The 26,124-nt window shown below is 35.3% G+C and overlaps 1 protein-coding gene across 1 annotated transcript in view; it reads right to left on the bottom strand.

Moving 5' to 3' along the window:
* The window catches only part of Iqub (IQ motif and ubiquitin domain containing), a 77,825-nt gene that overhangs the window by 3,017 nt on the left and 48,684 nt on the right, over positions 1 to 26,124 (bottom strand). The window contains exons 10-13 of the mRNA XM_033758023.1: positions 20,873 to 21,043; positions 15,228 to 15,404; positions 8,359 to 8,607; positions 1,878 to 2,063 (exon numbers count right to left, since the gene is read on the bottom strand). Of these exons, the coding sequence (XP_033613914.1) occupies positions 1,878 to 2,063; positions 8,359 to 8,607; positions 15,228 to 15,404; positions 20,873 to 21,043 (783 nt within the window). The remainder of the gene's footprint in view (positions 1 to 1,877; positions 2,064 to 8,358; positions 8,608 to 15,227; positions 15,405 to 20,872; positions 21,044 to 26,124) is intronic.

The following is a 26,124-nucleotide window of genomic DNA, read 5'->3' as shown; positions in this document are numbered from 1 at the left end:
ACACACACACACACACACACACACACATACACATTTGGATAAAGTTTGTAAGAAATCTTTTTAAAGACAGACTTCTTTAAATAGTGGACAAACCCGTCAACCATCTTTAGCCTTTTTCCTTATATGGGAGGTAGATATAATGCAGAGATAAAGTTACTGATTCCACATTTTTAGCTAATCTTCTAAAAAACTTTATGAAGCAAAGAGGACAGGTTGTAATGTCCTGAACATTGTTAGAACTGGGTCAGGACTGTTCACTTTTAGTCCATGATTGTTCCTGCCTTGCACACTGTGCACACTATGAGAGATTGATCTGCCTTACTTAGCAAGTTCACAGAACAAAAGTCTTTTTCCCACATCTTTTTTTATAACTTGTGTGACTTCAGGGAGTCAAGATTATTTTAAGTTCCAAGTATATTTTACTTCATGGAAAGTCAAGTATCTTTGTGCATGAAAGAAATTCTGGAAATGCTTTAACTTTCTGGAAAACATAAACTATTGTTTAAGTGGACTGAGTATTAATACTTAAAAGATTACACCAGCCACAAACCGTACAAAATGCAAATTTTTTAGCCTTTTGCTTTGTTTCTTTGCTCCATTTACAGAAATCAAGAGAGATTGGTATCTTGAAGTTAGAAATGCATCTGAATACAACATTTAATTTGATACTGCAATGATTTGATCAAATGCACAAAGGGAGTTGTGTGGGTTAATTGAAGAAGCACTAGAATATCATCTTTGGGAATGAACTTCAATCTCATTGTGAGTCCTAGATGAAATGATATTGCTAGATTTGGCTTGGCTTCGAGTGATTAAATATTTATGAGGCAGCTTAGTTTACTAAGTGTAACATTTAACACAGCTTCAATTTTTTGCTGTCCTTTATTTCAATCCCTAGAGTGAAATTTTTCTTAGCCTGGTTTCTTAAAACTCTGAAGAATTATTGACAAAATGATAAAAAATTTGACTAGCTTCTCTTTATACCTTCCCCCTCCCTAAAAAATAAAAAATAAATAACACAAGGCAGAGAATGTTACTATTCAAAATAACTATTAATGATATCATTTCTTTATTTCCCTGGCATCTTATATGGAATTAAAGGTGCAGCAACTTAATCAACTGAAGACAGAGAATTGGTATCAGTTCTTGTGATTCTAGGCTTGCTTAGACTAAGTGGAGCTCTCTATGAACTCCTCAGAGGCCCCTTGACTTTGCTCATCAAAATATTTTGCACAACGTATCTTGTAAGTTACTGAAATTAAATGGCATTTAATTTTTGCAGTGCTTTCTCCACTCCTACTTAGCTGGAAGCAAGTGAAAAATGATGCCTCATCAGTATGTTTGCCATATAGCATGCAACATTATGAAAAAATTTCATTTGACAATTGCGTGAGTTTAGGTAGACTCACGAGGATTAATCAAAGGAGGACAGATTCTGCCTTCCAAATGCCTATGTAGTGATAACAGCCATTAATTATTCATAAAATACATATTAAATGTCTAGCTTGTGACAGGCACTATTGTCTGTATTTGAGCTGTAGATGCAAATAAATAAAACAGGTGCTTGCCTTGATGAAACTCACCGTGAAATTAACACACCTGAACTTGCTGTCAGTAGAAGAGTGTAGTATCACAGTTAGATATTTAAGACATTCATATCTCTTTTCTTTATGTGTTTCATGTCTTCTCTCCCTTTTCATTTTAATCTCTGCTATGTATATCATCCACATGTTTTGTTACTTTAGCCCAGAAAATCTATCTCTTAATCCAATGGATGCCTTTATATCACTTAGGGAATGCACTTAAAAAAGTAATCAAGTCACATCTAATAATTTTAATGATCAAATTAACTTCCCAAATAAAGTTCACCTATTTACCTTTTCAATACTTTCTAGCTGGAGATGAGCAGCTGCTTCGTCTTTGGTAAGAAGAATGCAATTCCAGGGGGACCACTCACAGGACTTATCCCATCTCACCATGACCAAGTCATTGAGGTCGTCCCAGGCACTGAGTACAGACTGGGGTATCCAGATGTTCTCTATCAGGTATTGAATATCTTGGAGCTACAGTCAAATTAAGTTTGAAAACAATTTTGTTTTACTGTAAATAAAAACTTTTAAAAATTATATGACTTGAGAAAATAATTAAATTATATTGACTACTTTACAAAATACCATTCATAAAGTTTCAGTGGCATATAGTAGTAGTTCCTTGTATTTTACCAAACTTCTGTCCATTATGCTCGACTACATTGTTAGTCTCAAACGATGACTCTATGTTTAACCTACAGTAAGCTGAATATATTTCTTTCAGTGTGTTCATTACTTGTACATTAATAATACCTGACTAATACCTGTATAAATATATGGTACTAAATGCTTTTTTAAAAGATCATTAGTAAATTTTTTAGGACAATGATAAGATCTTTTTAGAGCTATTTATTGCCATTTTATAAATGAGGAATCTGAGATTTAATAAAGATGAAATAATTCATTGTGTATAAGATTTAAAAAGACTGTAAGAATATAAAAAAGGAAAAGAAAAAAGTAAAGGACTATAAGATTTTGTTTTTCTAATTTTAAAAAGCAAAGGTAGGGAAGTAAAATAAGCGTTTAAACTTTTGTTAAAAGGATCAACTCAGGGCCTCAAACAGACTAGGCAAGTGCTTCATCACTACACTACATTCCCAGCCTCCTCTTGGAATCTTCTTTTTTATTTGGTTACCCAGGATTGAACTCCAGACCTTGTGCTTGTGAGGCAGGTGGCAGCACTACGGAGCTAAATTCCTGGCCCCTCTTGAAATCACTTTGTATCATGAGCTTTTTATGTGTAAATTTAGAACTGTAAGAAGATGCCTGACAAAGTATAAACATTTAAAAAAGAATTATTACTTTTTAAAAGTTTGTGTGAGAAAGCAAGAATATTTTCTATAAAATCAGTAGATAAAACTTAAATTTACCAAACTTCACAAGAAAAAGACCTTATCACTGACCTACTACACTGTTTCATAAATGAATAATTCAACTATTAAGCTCAACTAATGGAACCTAGCTTTTACTTCATTCAGGAAAAGACAATATTATAACAGCTGCTATGCAAAAAATCTATGTGACCTTAAAATGTAATATTTCATATAATTTCACTCATATTCAAAATGTTTATCTTATCTAGAATATATAAAGAACTCAAAACAATCAGCCCCCCAAATATAAAGACCAAATTCAAAAAGGGGCATCTGAAATGAACAGACATTTCTCAGACAAAGAAATAAAAGCAGCAAGTAAATATATGAAAAAATGTTCCACATCACTGCTCATTCGAGAGATGCAGATAAAAACAACACTGAAGTTCGACCTCACCCCCCAAAGAATGGCTGCTATCAAGAAATCAAACAATAACAAATGTTGGCAGAGTTGTGGGGAGAAAGCAACACTTCTCCATTGTTGGTGGGAGTGCAGACTGGTACAACCACTGTGGAAATCAATATAGAGCTACCTCAAAGAGCTGGAACTAGAGATTCAATTTGACCCAGCCATCCCTCTGCTGGGTATCTTTTCCAAAAGAACTAAAAGAATCATATCACAGAGAAGTATATGCACCCATGTTTATAGCAGCACAGTTTGTAACAGCTAAAACTTGGAAACAGCCCATTTGCCCATCCGTTGGACACTGGATAAAGAAGATGTGGTTTTTCTATAAAATGGAATATTACTCAGACATAAAGAATGAGAAAATAGATTCACTCATAGGAAAATGGATACATATTGAAGATATACTCCTAAGTGAAATAAATAAATCACACATGTGTAAATAGCGAATAGTTTCTCTGGTGTGAATAAACTGCAATAATACATAAGATCCTAATAAGATTACTGACATTGTGAAATGGGAAGGAAGGGGCTAACGGTGTAGGGAAGGTGGGATGGGTAGGGGAAGGGCAATAAGGGAAAAGAAAAATTGTGAGATAAAGAAAAGATGGAAATGAAGTGTTTGTAGATGGGGAGGGGAGGAGGGGGTGAAGGGAGGGCAGGGACAAGGGGAAAAAATGAGAACCATGACCTGTCATGTAGAGGTACAAGATCCCAACAATGAATGCAACTGTACTGTATCCCTAAAATGTACCAATAAACTCAATTAAAAAGAAAAAAAATGTGTATCTTATTAACACTTTTTAAAATGCGTCAATTGTCATAAAATTTTTTTAAAGTTTCAAGGAGAATGAGATATTTATTTGCATGTAAACGTTAAATGTGCACATGACATGAAGAACTGGCTACTAAGCAATAAGTGTGATACTTGAAATTGCTGCAATAATGAGAAATAATACCACCCATTATATTCTGGAATACCTGCATGGATTCCAAGTAAACCAACTGACTACACAAACATTCAAAATCTCTAAGTATGAGAACTTTTACTATTTTTTTAACTTTTTTTCTTTTTTACAAAGGGTCTCATCATGTAGTTCAGGCTGGCCTTGAACTTGCTGTGTAGCCCAAGCCAGCCTTGAACTCGTGGCCACCCTCCTCCATCAGCCTCCTGAGTGCTGGGATTACAGGCATGTGCCACCACACATAGCTTAACTTTACTTTTTACACATCTTAGATTTCATCCTTTCAGTGTACATGCCATCACGTTCAAATTCAGTATACTGTATGTTTTATCTTTGCCCATAAGTTTTACAATTTCGTGAGAAAGTTCAAATATTTAAATTATGCCTGGCAATAATATTGCTGAAGTATATATTTGTCAAAATTATATCAATTTCAAGGGAGAAAGTTCTTGGGCACTTGTATTTGTCTATTAGCCAAGATATTTGAAAAGCAAGATAAGAGGCCCAAAAATCCAACACAAGCACAGTATCAGAGATTAATCTTATCTGAAAGGTGAAAACACTTTTCTGGGATTTTTTTTATTCAATATATGTGATGATTAATTTCATCTTCACTTGACTGGGCCAAAGGGTTTCCAGATATTATAAAGTGTTAATTCCAGTGAAAGATAAGTAACCACTTTTTCTCTGTATTTTTAAACTGTGGGTTGTTACCTCTTGGGTGACACCAAATTCTCCAAAGGAAGATTAGAATGAGTAGGTTTGGATTGAGCACAAAATATCTGAGGGCATCCATACCAGTAAAGGTAAATATTATTTTGAGAACACTTTGTGTCTGGGGCAACACTAAAATGCTTAAGTTTGAACCCAGTGATGGTACTTACCAGTGTAAACTTGGGAAAGTTAGTTAACCTCTCAGATCTTAAATTTTTTCATATGCAGAACGAAAGTAATTCCTATTTTCATAGGATTATTGTGTTGGCTGAACCAACATATAAAGTGTGTAGGGCCATATAAGCACTGTTTAAATGTTGGTTATTATTATCATCACTAATACTGCCATGCATGCCTATGTTAGGTTTTGATAAAAGCACATATCACTGTATAGATCATGATCAAAATATTTGAAAGCTATGGACTTAGAACCCTTTTTTAACAAAGCATATTATTTTTGGAAACTATTTTTTCGAACACCTAAAATTTTTTATTCATAGCATTACCTGTTTTCTGATTTAATTTAACATAATTTTAATTAATAATCTAATTACAGAAAATGACCTATTTGACGGTCTGTGCGCACAAATGTCATTGTTGAGATCAGTACTTCTTTCTGGGTTTCTTTTATTAATAAGTTGTTGATGTTGGGAGCTACCCAAGCCTACTTTCCCAAAATAGCCTCCGGGAACCATATTGAGAAGAGGGGAGACTTACGAATACTGCATATATGATCATTTTTCTTCTTCTTTGGGTGAACATAGAATAAATAATACCAGAAGACTGAACACTGTCCCAAATGATAATATTCACAACAGCATAAGAAAAGACTACCCTCTCAATAAGAAACATATAAGCTCTTTTTTGCTGGGTTAATGTTGCTACTGAGGAATATTAATTTAGTAGAATAATATTCCCATAATATTTTTAAAATCTAACCCCTATCTTGTTCTAAAAGAAGCAAAATTTGTCATTGGATATTATTAGTGTCCACAGTTTCAGCTCAGGGAAAGTTAAGAAAAAGGATAGAAACTGGCCTCATCTCCTATCTTCTCTTCCCCCATTTAAGGCAGTTACGATGTCATTTCTCATTGCCCACTCCTCCCGCTTGGAAAATTCCAAACTTCTTATATATTTTTAAATTGAAAAGAACTCTTGTCAAGGATGAGGCAGAAAAAAAGTGGAAATAATATTTTATTATTATTTAATATCTATGGTACACTTCAAAAAGAACGCAGAGACTCTTGACGGCGTGGCAGGTTGAAATGTCTACTCATTCGCTGTCTATAAAGAGCCCAGAAAGGCCTACCTAGCAGAAGGGGGAGCGCTTCTCATCTCAGCAACAGCATGACACTGTCTTTATTTTCAATTATGAGGTTCCTTAATCTATGACTCAGACTCCCCACATATCAATAGGAAGGGGACTCCAATTCCAACCCCAAAGCTGCCCACTCAGGAGTTACCTCAACAATAATATAAACCACCTACCTCCTCCACACCTTGACTCTCTAGGACTTCTACATGAGCCGAAGAGGTCCCTCATTACTTCTCCGCTCTGTAGCGCCAGGTTCCCACTCAGCTAATCAAGATTCCTACCTCCCTTCTTCTCTCCAGCTCGTTCACTGGGTCCTTCGAACTACCTTTCGTTAACCGGCCCCGATATAAATCCCTGACCATCACACTGTTGATCGCCCTCACCTCCCTCCTCCTTCAGCGGCCTTTCTCAGAATCACAGCGCACATGAGTCATCACTCAACTTCCTCCTGCCCGAAATCTACCATTCAGACATCTCCATTTCTTGTGTTTTTCTTGTAAAACATGTAACTCTAATGGTTTCAATTCTTCACATTCTTCCTGTACACACTTTACTGAAGAAAATCTTACAGTTAGGCGGACTGGTACCACATGAAGTCATGTTCACTCCTCTTAACTGTGTCACTGTTATGGTTTAGACATAAAATGTCCCCCAAAATTTCACATTCAGAGGTGGGTCAGAAGGAGTAGGTTACAGCTGGCACGACTGAAAAGGGCACATGCTCGTCCCTGGCTCTGCCCTTCTCTCTCTGCTTCCTGGTCATGATCCCATGCACAGCTTTCCACCGCCATGTTCTTTCTTCCTTGAATCCAGCCAAATATTGACTGAAACCCTGAGTCAAAATAAACTTCTCCTCCTTTAAACTGCAGGTACTGGGTATTATGTCTGAGTAACAGAAAAGTGTCTAGCCCATTCACTAATAGTGCTTCATGTGTGTCCTAATTTATTTTAGTTTTTCACAATTCATTCCCCCCCATCTGCAAAGACTAGAATTTCACTAGAAAATATCCTAGACATTCCATACATTTCATAATTCTGTCCTCCATAATATCTCTCAACAAATGGAAACAGACCAGCAGAAGGTAACTCATAGGATATGGAATCATTATTTCCTCTTTTATTTCAATAAGGGAGGTAATCCTCGTCTTAACAAAGGCCATTCCACACACTATGTTCCCTTGTTTGTGTTATTTAAACAATAGTATAAAGAAACGATCCTACCCTATAATCAATTTATTTAATGTTCATATAATTTCTGAGAGTAGGTACATTTGATGTTCCCATTTTACAGGTGAGTAGATTGAGGTGCATTCAATTTTAGCATGTCCTGAGATAGAGCTGTTATGTTGCAGAGCTAGAATGTGTTATGTTGGCTCCAATGTCCTGCCCCTGTGCTTCAATCTCTTCCTCTTGACTATTCTTTAAACAGTGTTAAATGCACCCTATCTCCCCAATCTAAAAATCAGACTCCCACACTGGATAGCACCTCTGCTGCAATAGAACAATGTCGTTTCTGCCTCTAGGTCTTCATGAATGCTATTCCCATGGCCTGTGATGCTCTGTTTATCAAGGTCACTGGATTAAATCCTACTCACTCTTTTGTCTCATCTTATAAGTCACATCCTCAAGGAAGCCTTTGCTGGCCCACAAAATACAGCAGTACCACTTTTAATACTTTGTAGTACTCAGTATTTCCTCCCAGAGGACTGTTATTGCTGTTACAGAAACATAATCATTTTAATATCTGTCTTCTTTTCTAAGCTACAAGGTCTGATTCACCAGTGCATACCTAGAGTATAGCACAATACTTAAATACCAAGGAGATGTCTCCATGTAAAAGTCAGGAATGCAATCATTGTCTACATTAGGAAACCAAAAGTATCTTTTCTGATACGATAATATGTTCAACTGCACTGCACTTTCGTCACCACACCTGCTGAGAAGACAATCTCCTTAAAGACAGACTTCAGTCATTGGCAACCCTTACGGATCATACCTGCATCAAGAAGGCAATTTGAGCACCGTCATCATAACTGGCTTCGGAAGAGTAGAGCCGCTGAAGTAAACATTTATACTTCAAATAGGATTCTCGTCTTTGTGCCTCATTCTCAAGGTTAACACAGTGACGACACTTGAATACATGGTGTGAAGTAGATGAAACAGCAAATTCTGTAGAAGGCAGATACAGCTGGCAACTGCGGCAAAAGTAAATCTTCTTATAAAATTTAAGTGGATCTTGAGGGACCTAAATAATAGAAAGAAAAAAAGTGAAGGAACAAAGGAGAGGAGGGAGGGGAGGAGAAGGGAGGGTTGGGGGGACAGGGTAGGGCAGGACAGAAAGGGAAGGGAAAGGATAAAAAGATTAGGTTAAATACTAAAAAGAAGTACTGACAAAAAAAATTCATTGTCTCGTACCTTATAATTCTTGGTGGTAAGACAGTACACACATTTAAAACAATTAGTTCCTCTGGGTTAAAGAGGAAATCTAGACATGCAATTGAACAAGAAGGCAACGTTTCTAGTTCTTCTTCTGAGTTTTACCTATTAAGCTTGTCTTTAACAATTATTTTCTCTTCTTGCCTCCCAGGAATTAAGCTGGACAGATATATTGGGAAACTTCATGAAAACCAATTGACACACCTCTCCCTGGGTGTGTCAATAGGGACAGACTATTTATAAGCCATGAAATGAAATTCTCTATCTATCTGAAACTGAACAAGAAAGAATATAGCCTGTCCCTACTATGAATATGATGGCAGAGAGCACTGATTAAACTGAGCTACAACTTAGCCAAGGAAGAGTGATCTAGAGAAGGCTGAGCACTCACCCTGGCTCTCTCCCAGAAAGTAGTGTCAGGATAATGGTGTTTCTTCAAGTTCTCCTACCAGGCCAACTCAAAATGTACAAATGAGCTACACCCTTTGAAAGTCAGTGACAGTTTATTATTGGTAAATGTAAACTGGGATGTTAAAGGGCACGTCCCCTAACTGTAGAAAGATCGATGGACAAATTTGTTCTAGTTACTAGAAAAAGGAAATCTTTTATTTTAAATTGATATGTCACAAATAAATGAGCTAAATATTTTGCATTTATGTAAACAGAAAAGTAATCTCAAATTTCGTAGAAAACAATATGGTCTCTGGTTTAAATTTATTTGATGAATTAAATAAATAGTTCCACTATTTGATCATTTTATATAAAATTATTTTTTCTTTAAATAATAGAACTAATTAACTATCTTTGATAAATGAGAAGCTTCTTTTTGGTAATTTCCAACTAAAATTTATCTCACCTTGAACCAAAACAGTTTGTTTTAATTGTTTGATAAAAATCTTACTAAAATATTGTAAACTCCCTTTCTTTATAGAGCATACAAAATATAATTTGACCAACTACTAATGAGTCAGAATATTCTTATGATCATATACCAGAGTATTTTTGTGGCAATATGATATAGAATTCTTCGATTTATTTTTTCCTGCAAGGCAGGCGCAGTGCCACTGAACTAAATCCCCAGTAGAGTTCTTTGATTATTGCAAAGCATATCTACTCCTGTTTGCTATGAGCTGTTATTTCCCACTGTCTTTATTGTTCCAGCTCTAAGAGCTCTTACATCTTTGCAATTTTTGTTTCTATCCTGTTGGAGAATGAAAAGTAAAATCCCCAATTTTGCTATTCTATCTTGTACTCTGGCAGCTTCAAATGTCATCCAAATGATAAGCACTCCCAAGTTTATTTCCATCCCAGACCTTTCTACAGCAACAAAATTTTTTAAAAAATTTACTTCCCACTACACTGGAAGACTCCACTTTTTTGTTCATGACACGTTCTTCGGAGAATTAACATGACATGAAGACCACCCTCTGTAATTCTATAGCACTTGGTTATGAGTTTGCCTGCTGCTCCAGAATGATACTCTGACCCCTTTAGACCATCTCTATATTCTTGGCCCCCCTTGTTACTATGCACACAGATAATGTTCAAAAATGTTTGTAGTTGAATGAGATTGAATAAAAGTAATGCATGATTACTGTCAATGAATAAAATATGTGCGCTTAAGTGCAAGAGTTAAGAAGATACCCCAAGTGCTTGGAGATAATTTAGCTTGTTTTTAGGTTACTGAAGTCAATCACAGCTGCAATTACTGTATATGTAGGCATCAAGTAGAAAAGAATAAATAACAAATAAATAATAAATAACAAAATAATAAATAACAAAGTTATTAATGTTGATTTTTTAGGAGATACAGAAAATTAAAGAAGAGTACATAAGAAAGAAAATAGTATCAAAATGATGCAATATGATGAAAATATAATCTTTTCTATTAACTCAGGAAAAAATTAACCAAACTCAACACACATCCTTTGTTAAAAATCAAAAACAGAAACAAAACCACTATCAACAAATTAGGAATTGAAGGTACTTTCTTTTGCCAGATAAAAGACAGCTACAAAAATCTAAAGCTGATGCTGCATTCAACGATGAAAATCTTATGTTTTCCTATCTACAATCTCAAAGAGGGAAGGGATATCTCTCTCTATTCACCATTCCCATTCAATATTGTATTGAAAGGTAAAGCCAGTGTCATAAGGAAAAACACACTAATACAAATGAGAAAGGAGGAGATAAAAGTTTCTTTGCAGATGACTCAGTATCTTTACAGATATTACCTGACTGTCTTCTCAGTTGTACTATTTCCAGTGAGAAATCCACAGTCATCTTTATCTTTGTCCCCATACATGTTTTCTGTCCCTCCTTGCTTTTTAAAATTTATCTTATCATTTGTTTTGACTAATTTGATTATGATGTAACTTGGTGTAATATATTTTATGTTTCTTCTGGCTGGTGGTTAACGGAGGTTCTTTGATCTGTGGACTCATTTCTTTACATCGAATTTATTATAATGTTGGCCATCATCTCATCAAAATGTTTTCTGTATCCCCTTTCTCTAATCTCATTTGGAGACTGATCATACATATATTAGGCTGCTTGAACTTAGCCCAAAGTTTCGTGATTTTTTAAATTTTTATTGTTCTTTCTCCATGTTTTATTTTGAATACTTTCTGTTGCCTTCATCTAGTTCAGTAAACTTTTCTTCTTCATTGTCTAATCTTTTAATTTAACCCAATGTGTTTTTCATCTCATGTGTTATAATTTTCTTCTCTAATTTAAAAAATATGTTCTATGATTTAACTTATGAACATATGCTTGTTTCAATATTTTATTTACATGTCTAATAATTTTTGTTGGATGCTATTATTGTAATTTTTACCTTGTTAAATTGTGGATTTTTTTTCCTATAAATACTCATAAACATTTTGCTGAGACATAGTTACTTATAAACAGTTTGATCGTTTAGGGTTTTTTTTTTTTTTAAAGCAAGAACAAAGCCGCTCTCAGTATTCCCAAATACTGAGTCAACCCTTTCTGATGCCTACTTCACACTCTGAACTGTGAGGTTTTCCACTCTTGTCTGGGGAACAGGCACTGTGAAATCAGCTGTGTGATGCTTACAATTGTTACCTTTCCTGTACTTGAATGCTATACTCATGCACTGTTCAGAACTCAGTTGAATACCTGAAAGAAGGATTGCAATTCTCCAGAATTTTCTCTGTACATTTCTCTCACTTCTACCTTTATGTCCTGAAAACATTATCTGTGTTAGTCTCAAGGAACAAGAAAAGGCTTGATTTTTCTATTCAGCGCAAGGAATCCTCTGGGCTTAGCCTGTTCTCTTTCCTTATTCCATTATCAAAATGATTCTTTCAAGGTATCAAGAGGGGACAATTACAGGCTTGCTTCATTTGTTTCCTGTCTTTCAAAGATCATTGTCATCTGTGGCCAGATGTCTACTGTCTTGCAAACTGTTGTTTGTCCTTTTTCTACTTCAAGTAGGTGCTAACTCCAAGTTAAGAATTCTTGATGAGAGTGAAAGAAAGTAACCAATTATATTTAACAAAGTTATCGAGACAATTCAGTGAAGAATTATTTTTGCATAAAACTATACAGGAATAATTTTTAAAACAAAACAAGAAATAATTTTCATTAATCTTTTCTACATTATAAAAATATCTCAAAATAAATTGTAGGCCTAATTATAAATATAAAATGACAAAATTATAGGAGAAAATTCTTGTGCCTGCTTAAATTCAAAACCAAAACTACAATTTACTTCAAAAATAAATTTGGCTTTTTCAAAATCAAAAACTTCTTACCTGTTAAAAATATTATTAATAGAATAATGACAAGCCACCAACTGAAAGAAATTATTTTCAAATATATTTCTGATGAACTTAGATGAAGGAGAGGATTGGGGAAAAAAGAAAAACCAAGATATATCACATACAGGTACAAATTTCCTAAGATGAATGTCATCATTATTCATATCTAAAATATATGAATTACAATTAATTAATGATAACATTCATCATAGGAAATTTGTACCTGTACAAGAACTTACATGCAGAATGTTTAAGGTACTCAAAATTTTAAAACAAAAGAAAGCCAACAATAAAAATAGATGATAGAAAAAGGAATGTGAGAAACTTCATCAAAAAATATATATGGCAAAAAATTACATGAAAAGATGCTCAATATTATTAGTTATTAGGGAAATACAAATTAAAATATAATGAGATACCGCTACACACTGTGCAATGATTTCCAAAATTAATAACTGATAACACCAAGTACTGACAAGGATGCAAAACAACTGGGACTCTCTTATACTGCAGATGAGGATGCAATCTGGTACTGCTAATTTGGAAAATCAGTTTAGCAGTCTCTTATAAAGGTAAATATTCATTTATCATTGACTCAGCAATGGTTTCCTAGGTATTTAATCCCAATCAATTTACCTAAAACTCATAGCAAATGTATATACTAACTTTATTCATAAAAGCCCCAAATTCTAAACAACTCAAATTTCCTACAACTATGAAAGAATAAAAATAAATTTCCTGCAGGGTCCAGATAATGAAAAGGTTGCTCAGCTATAAAAATCTACTGATATACTCAAACACAAGGGTAAATCTTAAATGTAATATTCTGAGTGAAAGAAGTCATTTCCAAAGCCTAAATATAATTCCATAATAGTATTATTCTATTTATACGACATTGTATTAGTAATTCTCCAAGCTCTGGAGCAAAATTCCCAACATTTTTAACTTAAAGGAGAGGTTTATTTTGGTTCATGGTTTCAGAAGCTTCAGTTCATGGTGATAGGGTTTAAAGACAGAAACAGCATGATGCAAAGGCAGGGTGGAGGAAAGCTCTCAGTTCTGACAGCTGGAAGCAGAGAAAGAGAGAGATGGAGAGAGAGAAGGGACAAGAGCAGACCTTGTAGGTCATACACTCAGTGACCTATGTTTTTCAGTCAGGCTCCACCTCTCATAGCACACTGAGCTATGAACTCATCAACAGATGAAGCCACTGATAAACATAGCTCCCCCATTATCCTGTCACCTTCCAAAGCCTCAGCTCTGAACACGTGAGACCTCGGGGACACTGTGGGGGGGGTACTGGGGATTGAACTCGTGTCCTTGGGCTTGCAAGTCAGGCCACCGAACCGCCGAGCTAAATCCCCATCCCTAGGGACATTTTAAATCTAGACTACAATAGACATTCTTTAATATATAAAACTATAGAAGTAAATGCAAATCAGGGTTTGAAAAAAGTAGAGCGCTCAGGAAAAGCACTGACTATAAGGTGGAAACATAAGGAAATTCTAGGAGGTCACTGGACTATTTTTGTCATGGTCGTGCTGTTGTCATTTGTCCAAACTCACCAAAAAGAGTGGGTTTTAGGAAAAGTAAATTTAAAAAATGATTAGGATGCCATAACATTACGAAAAAGTGTAGCGTGTGAAATTCACTCTATTAACACTGCTGCAAATGTATATAAACTGAATACATCTGTAGAGAAGGGCTAGAAGTTAACTTTGACAAATGAAACACTGGCTAAAATAAAATACAATGGGCAACTTTTCATTGGGCTTTTGTTATTTGCAATTTAGCATGCTTTTGATAATACAATGAAGTTTTCAAAATCAATTAAAAAGAACAAACATAAAAAGTAAACACTTTATTTTTTTAAAGGTGAGTGGATTTTGCTTTGTCAAAAAGCTAAGGAGTTTTAGTCAGCTTCTTCAATTACAACCCTAAAAATAACCATTGAAATTAAAAAAACACATAATTCTTTAGAAATCTCCAGCATCCCCTTCCAGATTTACTAAAAGTGTTTTTAAAGAGTTTTGCACAGTAAGAAAACAATGAGGCACTTATCCTGGCTTTAGAGACAAAAATCCCCCAGAAAGATAACGAAGTTGGAGAAGGTAGTGTAATTCAAATACAAATCACATTTGGAGTTCTCTCCGGATACCTACATGGATCTGTTCTCCAATAATTATGACCATATGTATTATAAGGAAGAGAAATAAAGGACAATGTACAATCTCAGAAATGAAAATTTCAACTTTCTCTGAGGACTAGTGAAGGAAAGGAGAGGAGAGTTGAGTATTTAAAAATATAAGTAGGAGTTTGCTGGTGAGACAGATGATGGTATTTCAGGTGGAAACAGTTGTATACATAATAGCATGGGAGAGTGAGAGATCACGGTGCATACACATAATGCAGTATTAACTGGAAAGTTGGTTCAGTTATTAGGAAAGAATTCAAGCAAAGAAACAGACATAGAAGTTGTGACTAATCAGCATAATCATTCAAAGGAGATCTTATCAATAAGACAGTTTTCCACAAAGATTCCAAGTAAAGAGTTAAGGCAAAACTTGAAGATCTTCTAGTCGAATATAACACATCTTAGGATTCTGGGGGTAAAAAAAAGAATATAGCAGAAAAAGTAGCATACCTTAAGGTATCTTGCAGCTTCAGGATTAAACAGAGGTGTTTTTATGTAATGAAAAAAGAGTGTTGTAATTCTTTTTCTAAGTCCTTCAAGGTTCTGAGGTTTAACTCCTCTCATCATAAGGTCAACTTCTCTATCAATTAATTCTAAGATTTCCTGGGTCAGTTCACATTCATGTTCCTATACAAAACACAGAAGTGTTTAGAATAAATTTTGTTTAAATCATTAAGTTCATTTTCAAAATTATCACCCAAACAGACCAGAAGCTGCATTCCAAGAGAAATGAAACAGTGTTAATAGGGCTATAAAACAGTAGAAATAATTTGGAGGCAACAGCATTATCTAACAGTAGTTAATATGCATAACCAGTTCCACTTATATGTGCTTTAGAGAAGTATTCAGGTAGAGCTATTTTCAAAGTAGCCAAACATTCGAAATAACTAAACACTGTATCCATTGATCATGATGCAGAGGTGGGGAGGGAAGGAGGGGGTGAAGGGAGGGCAGAGACAAGGGGAAAAAATGAGAACCAAGACCTGTCATGTAGAGGTACAAGATCCCAACAATGAATGTAACCGTAATGTATCCCTAAAATGTACCAATAAACTCAATTAAAGAAAAAAAAAAGAAAGTACCAATGAAGTTGATCATATGAATAGTTTATAGGTTATTCATTCAGTAGAATATCATCTAAGGTATACAAATGAACTAGCCAGATGTGGTGAGGTACATAAGTAATTTAAGCACTCTGGTAGACTGAGGTAGGAGGACTGCAAGTTTGAACCCTGCCTGGACAACTTAGTGAGACACTGTCATCAAAAACAAAAATTAGCCAGGCATGTTAGCACATGCCTGTAATTCCAGCACTCAGAAAGATGAGGCAGGAAGATCACTGCAAGTTTGAGGCCAGCCTGATCTACACAGTGACACCCTGAATAACAACAGAAAAAAAAAAATTAAAGGGCTGAAAATATATCTCAGTGCAAAGTTCCTAGGTTCAATCCCCAGTTCCACATAAAAAGGACTGTAGCTACACACTAATAAGATGTTTAAATATTACACAGTAATTTTGAAAAACATAATGCATAATACAATTATGTATCAGGTACTACATAGTACATAGTACTACAATTTCATTAAATATAATTCAAAAGTAAATAACACTAAACTATATTATTTAGAGATTTACACAGAGGTAATAAAACTACAGAGAGAAATTAAAGAAATGACTCCCATGAAAGTTAGCAGGGTACTTAACTTCTCACAGATGAGAGAAAGGTTTTGATAAGATGGGAAAGAGGCACAGAGGGAAGGCTCTCAATGACTCGCTTAGTATTTGCTGAACTATTTATTGTATGCACGTTTATTGTAATTCCTAATAATTTTTAATAAAGTAATAAAAATAAGCATGGTTGAACGAGAAAGCACTAAGTAGGCGGTAAGGGATTAAGGAAGTACAGGTATTTATTAGTCATAAAACACAAGTCCCTCTGACTTCCCAAAGTAGCTGGTGCACAGTGTGAATGCAGAGGCAGGCAGTCAAGTCGGTGACTACAGAACAACGTCTGCCACACTGTTCAGCACCTCCCTGGTAAAGTAAACACAAGTGTGAATCAATGCTCCCTCGCCATGGAGGAATTTTAGAAGGATGTGCAGATTTTAATATTTCCTTCAAGCCTCAAAGTGTTTCTAGCATATAGCCAGGTTAAACATGCACTAGTCTAATTGTCAACAGAATAATAACTGTTATTTTTTGAGAGCATCCTACTTATGAAGCATAGTAATTAATTTTATACAAAATGAAACATTTACAGAAATAGTAAATAATTTATTTAAGGTTATATACTCATAAATGCATGGAGTCAGTCTTTGAGTCATGCTTAAATATCTTAATCCTCTGCAAAATTATTAAATAAATGAATATATACATATTCCAGTTAAATTATTTATGTGCATGGATTATCTTTTGAGTTCATATTTGGCTGTTTTAATTATCTAGTTATTTGTCCTATTTATATCACGTAGAAGGATATCTACTTCCACTTGCTTTTGACCAAATTGGGTTTTGTCTTGCCCCCTATAAGCACCATGTTTATTTCCTAGCCCTGGATTTATTGTTTCTTCTTCTCTAATAGCTTCATCTGTCAAGACTAGTTACAACAAAACATCTTTGAAAAGGTAATCCAAAACAAAAGCCATCGGTGTCTCTGTTCTCACTAAAAGCAGAAATGCAAGCTAACTATAAAAACTTGTCTCCGAGTAAGAACTGTTTAGCCAACTATTTAATTTTTGTTTTGCTTTGTTTTTTGAGACAGGGTCTCACTATGTAGTTGAGACTGACCTGGAACCCACTGTGTAGCCCAGGCTCGTCTCGAACTCACAGCAATCCTCCTGCCTCAGCCTCTGGAGTGCTGGGATTACAGGCATGCGCCACCATGCCTGGCTAACCCAACTATTTAATTTATTTTAAGAGATTTACAGATGGGTATGGGTGGTACAAAACTGTAATCCCAGCACTAGGAGAGTTTAGGCAGAAAAACTGGCTGCAAGTTCAAAGCCAGCCTTGGCTACATAGTACGTTCAAGGCCAGCCTGAACTATGTAACAAGACCCTTCAAAAAGAAGAAAAAATATTTGCACACCTTAGTATTGTTTTTCTCAACAGAATGATAGCTCTTTGTAAGTAAGGGGCAAACAATATACATAGGGTATCTGAGAGTTATGTTTGTGTAATTCTCAAGCTTGTAATCATGCAGCTTACTTAGATGGACCTAAATATGTCTGCTTTCCAGTTATCTTAGTGGACCAGATTATCATTAGTATATTTATACCTATATATGTCCTGGCAATTTGGGTCATATTGATAATCAAACCTGACTGACCACATGGTTATCTAATCCACTACTTATGTGCAAACTTCAGTTAATACAAATGACCAATAATAATAAACAATTGATATATCTATCATAAACTGAAAAGAGTGGCAGTCAAGTGTCTTACTATTTTCCATAACTCAAAATCACAATTCAGAAACCAAGTATTTTTAGTTGAACTGCTCATTTAATTAATTTATAATTGACTAATATATGCCTGATATTATCTTCAGTTTGAGTTATAAAAACCAGGAGGGGGGGAGCTGGGATTTAGCTCAATGGTTGCACCATGGGCCTCGAAAGCACAAGCTCCCAAATTCAATCCCTGGTGCAAACAAACAAACAAACAAACAAAAGCCAGGTTGTTGTTATGATTTATATCTGGGTGGCCCCTAAGGCCTCCTGCACTCATAGGTGGGGCTTTTAGGGAGGTGACTGGATCATGAGTGCATGATACTCGTCACTGAATCAGTCCACTGATGGATTTATAGCTGGGTGTGATATTGGAAGGTGAAGTCTCGTGGGAACAGGTGGGTCACTGTGGGTGTTGCCTGGAAAAAAACTCCTCCTTGATTGCTGTTGCTTCCTGTCTGCCTTTCCATCAGCTCCTTTTCTTCTACCTGGAGCCAGCTGACTATGAAATAAAAACTCTACAAACTGTAAGCCACAATAAACCTCTCCTCCTTTTACTTGTGGGTGATGGATATTTTGTCCCAGCAAGGAGAAAGTGACTCAGAAAGGCACCACTGGTTCTAATGATACTAGAGAATTACTCTTTAAGGATATAAAAACCATATACATTGCAGCAAATGCAGAGCTGTACTTCCCAGATTACCCCCACACCCTGAATGAAGCAGTCTTTCTGTTGCATGTTGTGGCAGCTGACAACTCTTCACTGAGCCTCTTTCTGGGGTTGCACACCGCTGAAGAGAGCCATCTTGCTGAAGAAAATTGCCTCATCAAAGGTCATGCTTTTTTCTCTGAGCATCCTGAATCAAAGGACTAATCAATATGGAGGAATAAAAGTCCAGGACCCTACGAGAGTTAAGGGTATTTGAGAATAGAAAATAAATGAAGTCTTGGCCCAGGTATAGCTCACAATAAATACATTGGATTTACAGAGACATCCAATGCTCATTTCCTTGGTCCTTGGATAAGTAATGGAATAGGATACTTGGTAGTTGGCACAGACTCTGTCCTCTTCATTTCTTGACCTGTGGGCTGAGCTAACATTGATGAAAAAGACCATGGGGAAGCCTCTGAAATTGCCCAGCCCTAAGGACAAAGATGGAGACAGAAATGGCCCAACTTGCTACTTGGAGAACTTTTGTTACTTTCTGTAAAACTCTGGCAATATCAAGTTTAGGAGTTCCAATTTCTGGAGAGAAAAATGCATCTAATGAAGGACACAGCAAGAGTCCTCATACACCTTGTTTCTCTGGGCCAAAAGACCTGGAGTGAATTGACCTCAATCTTCCAAAGGCTGGGGCTGTTATTAACCAGTGGGGCAGGGGAAAATGTTTGGCTCTCAGGTTACTGGGTATTTCTTGGGTACATGGGTACTTGTGCACTGGGATACTGGGTATACCCTTACCTAATTCTGACAACAAATGGAAGTGTTGTAGCCCCATCTTGAGAAGAGCAGTGACCTATAGTCTTGAGCCCTAAAGGTATGGGTCATTCTTAAATGGTAGGTAAACCAGTAGTAAAAGTGCTACTTGAGGGTGAAGGAAGTCTAAAACAGATGGCAGAGGAAAGATGCAGGAGTAGTTTCTTAAAGCCAATGGCTACAATAGAAGCTATAGTTTTGTCATTAACCTTGCTCCTAAAATTTTCTCCAGGAAAAAGAGCCCATCCAAATCAGAGAAACTGCCCTCAGAACTTGTGGATCCAATGAAGGAGGTGGATCCAAGAAACAGTATGTGTGGTACACATGGTGTCCGAACTGGAAGCTCCCATTCTCCCCACAGGTCTCGATGAATTCCTTTGTGAGAACTGCTGAGGAAGACAGATGTTTTATCCAAGTTACACCTCCTTTCCAAGGTCAGTTCAGATCTAATAAAAGGTCCGTGTGGGAGTAAAACGCCCTCTTCATCCCTTGACTCAACTCAAGACAACTCTCAAAGTCTGCCTGCCCAGCTTCGGAGTTTCGGTGAGATTCGCTAAAGTCATTGCTGACCCTCCACTGTAACTGAATTTCTCCATCTGCTTATTGTACAGCCTCACAGAAGTTAACCTGAGAGCACTCTCCAATGAAATTTTTGAACAGAAACCCAGATCTCAGAGTCTGTTTTCTGAGGAAACTTGACCTGTGTGTGATGTCTAAATTTATTTTCTGTGATTAAAAACATGCATGAGAAAAACATATACAATGGTGCTGTTTTAAACCTGCTAAAAATACTTCTTCATTGAAAAATGTTCAAAATGTACATAATGTAGATAATTATGGCTGTTTATTGAAATAACTATTAATCTCACATTGTGCATTTGCATATATTTGCATCCAGTGCATAAAGTTACATTTACATATTTAAATATTAATTGTGCTGTTTACATTTTATCTCATATATTTTGCATGTTTTCAGATAAATATGAATTCATAAACCTAACTTTTCCCAAATAAAACAATATAGTTGTCTATATGAAAAATGTATATATAATCATATTAATAATCTTTATAATTACATAATGCAAAAATATTTTGCTTATTTCAATATTCAACTAATTTTTTATTGATAGTATATTTTACCCCAACTCTAAGAGAAACTTAACATACCTTCACAGTGTGCTTAAGTGTCAGGAGTATATCCAATCGCTCATCTTGAGAGATATTTTGAAGCCTGATGCATTTATAGATGTTTTGCAACTCCCTGGCTCTGATTGTGAACTGTGTATCCATCTCAATTATTTTACCATCAGGTCTTCTCCACGTCTTTGGACTTGAACACTTGAAAATAATATTATGTTTATAATTATATTTAGCCAAAGGCTTAAAGTAACAATTTTCCACTAGCAGTTATAATCTTATTTATGACTAAAACATCACTAAAACTTAAAATTAATTGAAGAATTTATAAATAGTAAAAGTAAAAACCATCTAGACAAAAAAGAGAGCTGTTCAGTCTGTGAAAGAGGAACACTTGAATAGAATTCAGAATTTGCAACTAATTTGTACTAACTGGAGAATATCTGTTTGGTTCAAGTATACTGAATGTGTATAGTGTGTTTTAATCATGCCTTTTCAATTACATATCATTTTTATGGAGAAGTTACAGCAACTCTTGATGGTTTAGACCTAGACATATAGCAGAAAGGGACTACGTTAGTTATGGCTTAGTGTCCAATACAGAAGTAAACCTGTAAAAATTCCAAACTTCCTCATCAAGAAGATATACTTCATGACAAAGCTATACATACAGTCATCCTTCTCTATTTATAAGTTGTGAATCCTCAGATTCAACCAACCACAGATCAAAAATATTGTTTTGAAAATTACATCTGTACTGAACATGTACAAACATATTTTACTGTCAAGATTTCCAAAAGAATGTAGCATAACAAATGTTTTGCACAGTTATTTTAATTGTTTTAGACGTTATAAGTAATCTACAGGTAATTTAAAATATATGGGAAGATGCTCATAAATTATAGGCAAATACTACGCCATTTTATATAAGAGAAGTGAGCAACTATAAGTTTGCTATCCTATGGGTCCTGGAACCATCCCCTGTGGCTATGAGGATATATTTATCTAATTATTGTATCATTGCCGTGATGTTTACCACCCTAATGGTGGCTAACATTCTCACATTCTATTTGCACATTTGGCTTGATGCTTCTCAATCTAGCCCACCGCCTCAAGTGAAGACCAGTTGTCACAGAGCTCATCTAAGGACTCTCAGGCTAAGAAGTCAGAAACCAGCAAATAAGATGACAAATGAGCCCTCCACAGCCTCAAGGATACCAATATAATCTTCGGTGATAGTACCTCAGTGTATTCATTCACCTGGAAATGTCGCAGTGATAATGTACTGTTTATTTGCTCTTCTACTTTAGGGTGAAATGCAGTTCTGCTTCCACGATTATAATCTTTCAGAAACAAGACTACACTGACCCCAATTGTTAGCTGTGCAATGTTGGATGCTTTCACAGGTTAACTGGTAACATTTTGAGATCCGCGTAACCCAACTTGTGCCATAGCTGCAACCATTTATATCAGAGCTGTGAACTACTTTAAAATTTAAATAGAAACTCTACATATTGGAACAAATCATTAGGAAGATAGAATACCAGGTGGAGGTACAATATAAGGTTGTATTTAGAATGACAGTGTTGCGAAGAACTTTTCAGTTCTAACAATTGTCAATTTATCCTTAAGTTTTCACACTTCATAGTAGCAAAGTTACATTGCAAACTATGGAGCTATCCCTTACACACAAGTATATTTCCTACATTTTCAAAATAATGTGATTATATTCATGCCAAACCAAAAGTGAATGTTGCTTGCACTAGAAACCTTTACTAAGAAAGTTTAGATTTTCACTGCTAGTTTTAATTCAGCAAATGAGAAGCTGCTGCTGTGTAATTAATATTATTAGACCATAAATTTTACAGTAAAGAAGGTATTAAATAGCAGATTGATAGAATTAAGTAAATTGATTAAAGAATTATAAAAAGTAAATATCTCAGTAACAAAATGTTTTATTATTTAGTTATTATCATAAAAATTAAATAATTTTGAGTGGATATAGCCTTGTTTTGCATAATCCACAGAGTGTTACAGACATACAGTGTTTGTCTCAAAATTCCTTTCAAAAATTTTAAGGAATAAGAAGGCTTAGGCTAAGCTTTATATTACCATATTCTAAAGTCTAACTAACATCTTAATCTTTGCATGCAGCTGTGATCAAGGGGAGTCTTTTAAACATAATTTTCTTTCTTCCAATAACATGGACAATACCTTTTGCTCTGCACACTTTTTCAATTTGTAATTATCTTTATGGTGATATATTTATAAAATACCTACTTTATCTGTACTGCACTTTTTCAGTTATGTCATTTGGCTTTGGGGGTCCTAAAATGCACTGATTTGATTCTGCCCTCTCTCCAACTTTTTAGTCCTAAGAAATACATTATACTATGACAATGTCTAGGGATTTTCCAAATACATTCTATATCTAAAACTTTTGCATCCTTTAATTTTTAATTCTACACTAACTCTTCCACAAAGACTCCTGTAATACTGTTTTGAACCAGTGACATCACTTATATCTGAAATCATATCATAGTTCTAGAAATAAACATACACAGGTATGTATGGTCTCATTTTCAGTCACTTGGAGCAGTGAAATTCACATTCAAATTGTTCTATAATTTTCCCCCAAACATTATAACAAACATGTTTCTCATATAATTCTATAAATTTAATAGTATTCATTTATTCATTTAACAAATATTTACTATATTTACTTATACATAGTTGTATATTAGGCACTGAGTAGGTAAAATACTGTCCTGATTTCAAGAGCTCTCAAATCTCACAAAATGTAAAGGTCAGAAAACAAATATTTAGGGAAAGGCTGAGTATGGTTAATGATTGCCAGTAAGTAGTTAACTGTGGGTGGCTACAAAGCACTAAACTGGTGAAATGAAAATAGTGTCTGGATGAAAGCTGAAAAAATAACTAGAAGTTATCCAGATTAAAGAGAACTAAGGGATAGGGAAAAAAAAGATGGGAATGGAATTAACATGAGAAAAACAAAAAATGGAAACAAAGTCTTTGTAGATAGGGCAGGGTGGAGGGGTTAAAGGTAGGGCAGGGAAATGAGGGAAAAATAGGAACTAAGATGGATTATGCAAAGGTGCAAATTTCCAATGAGGAATGTCACTACAATACCTTAAATGTACCTATAAAATTCATTAATTTTTTAAAAAGGAGAGAATTAAGTGAAACAAAGAATACTAGATTTGAAGTTCCTAGAGCAGGAATGGGGAAGACACATATCTTAAAAATCTGTTGCTTTTTTTATATTTAGATGTATTTCTTTCAACTCTGATAATTTGATTTTCAAGTGTAGGCTTCTTTGATTTCAGGCCTGAGGGTGTTTTTACTCTGATTCAAGAAAATGTTTACTTTGCTTACTTCTCTTTCCTATTTTTTTTTCTTTCAACACTTTAGCTGTAATAAGAGATGTACAACAATCATGTCTTAAAATTGCTTCAGAAAATAAGAATGTAATAAATTTCATTTAGCTGCCAACAAATAAGACAGCATAGGCTCTGGAACAGAGAAACAGAAGAACAGCAGGGAGACACACTTCAGGGAAGGCAAGGTAGTAAGATAACAAAAACCTTGAGAGCAGCAGGCCTCTAAAAAAAAAAAGAGGATAAATGACTACCCTCTGAGAGTAGGTCTTTTCTTTTTCTTAAATTAATTCTCAAGTCCCTAAGGGCACACATTAAGCATAAGTTCAAGCCCCCAAAAGCACTTGGCCAAGATCGAGGGTTTTTTTTTGCACAGCACAGTGGTTCTGTTCATTCAGATAGATGCCCCTTGTTTAATGCACTGCCCAGAAAGAAGTGGATGCATTTTTCAACCCCATTAGCTGTTGGCCACCTGAGTTTGGAGAAAAAGCATTAAAATGACACAATTAACATGAACTACAGTTTTTTAAGCTTATGATTTTGATAAGTGGTGAACAAATCAAAGAGAATGAAAGGAGTAAATGGCCTTGAATCTAGGAGAAAGCTCTTACAAAAATCAAAATATCTCTTCAGGGAGTTTGAGCAAAGAGTAGCCAAGATATATTAGAGACTAGCTAATGATTTTTCGTTCAAATTTATTAACCTGAATTTCTTTAATATTCGATAACTTGTGAACATCAATGTTTGATATGTAAAATTAAACATTAATACTTCAAAAAATCTTATGATGGAACAAGCTTTTATTAAGAAGGAGAACTTAGCTTATAAAAACCATGAAATGTATTGACTTCCTAGATTGGACTAATTTTAAATCATATCAGTCATTATTCAGAGAAATTCCACGGTCATAAGGAAGATAAAAAATAAAATATTGGTTCAATAGACCATTTAGTATTTGAGCTCAATGAATTTAAGCTAAAATATAAACATAAAATCTATTCTCTAAAGTTATTTCCAAACTATAGGAAAGTAAATATCCATATAATGATGGTAATTGTTAAAAATCTTAAAATTTACATGGTGATTTTGGTTATGTGTTACTTTAGATATTTGTAAGGACACTGGCTGCTTGGGTCCACAAGCTCCAGGCAAAAAGATGCTGGGAAAAGAGCTGCACAGGCCCACAAACAATAATAGAGGTCCTTCCAGATGGTCCTTCCAGAGGTCCATCCTGATACCACTGGTAAGTGTGTGCAGAACCTAGCCAGAAGCCTGACCATAAACCAGCAACTGGGGTACTCAGCCTCCAGCCAAAGGCCTTACCACACAACGGGTACACAGGAGGGCAGGCCTTAGCCAAAGGCACACCTACATATCATCCCAAGTGTGCACACACCCCAGCTAGAACCCCAACTGGACAACAGGGAAATTCAGAGATCCAGAAGACCACCACACTGAACCCAGGAAATAGTGCAGTGGTGAGCAGCAGAGAAAAGACCATTCTCTATGGCTTGCTGAGAATTTCAGACCACTGGGTGAGCAAAAAGTTGCCTCAACAAAGGCACAGCAAGCTGCATCTGTTGAAATGAGAAGATTCATAAACTAGTCTCAAAACCAGACTTTTGGATCTCCTAAATCAACCCCAAAGAGCAATGAGATGGAACAATCTGATATGCAAACACCTGGACTCCATGAACTGGCAACAAAAGAGCATCTGGAAAAAATTAAATCAGAAATAATTCTCAGATAACAGAGATTGTTCCCATAGTGCAAGACATGATTAATAAATCTAGAGCAGACACAGATTTAAAAATAGAGCATCTGACAAGTGCAAGGACCCAAGTTCAATCCCCAGTACCAAAAAAAAAAAAAAAAAAAAAAAAA

Source organism: Fukomys damarensis, unplaced genomic scaffold, assembly GCF_012274545.1.
Source record: "Fukomys damarensis isolate Sample0158 unplaced genomic scaffold, DMR_v1.0_HiC HiC_scaffold_4, whole genome shotgun sequence".
Taxonomy (NCBI): domain Eukaryota; kingdom Metazoa; phylum Chordata; class Mammalia; order Rodentia; family Bathyergidae; genus Fukomys; species Fukomys damarensis.
The sequence above is the reverse complement of the archived record's forward strand: the minus strand, read 5'-3'. Positions and strand labels throughout refer to the sequence as shown.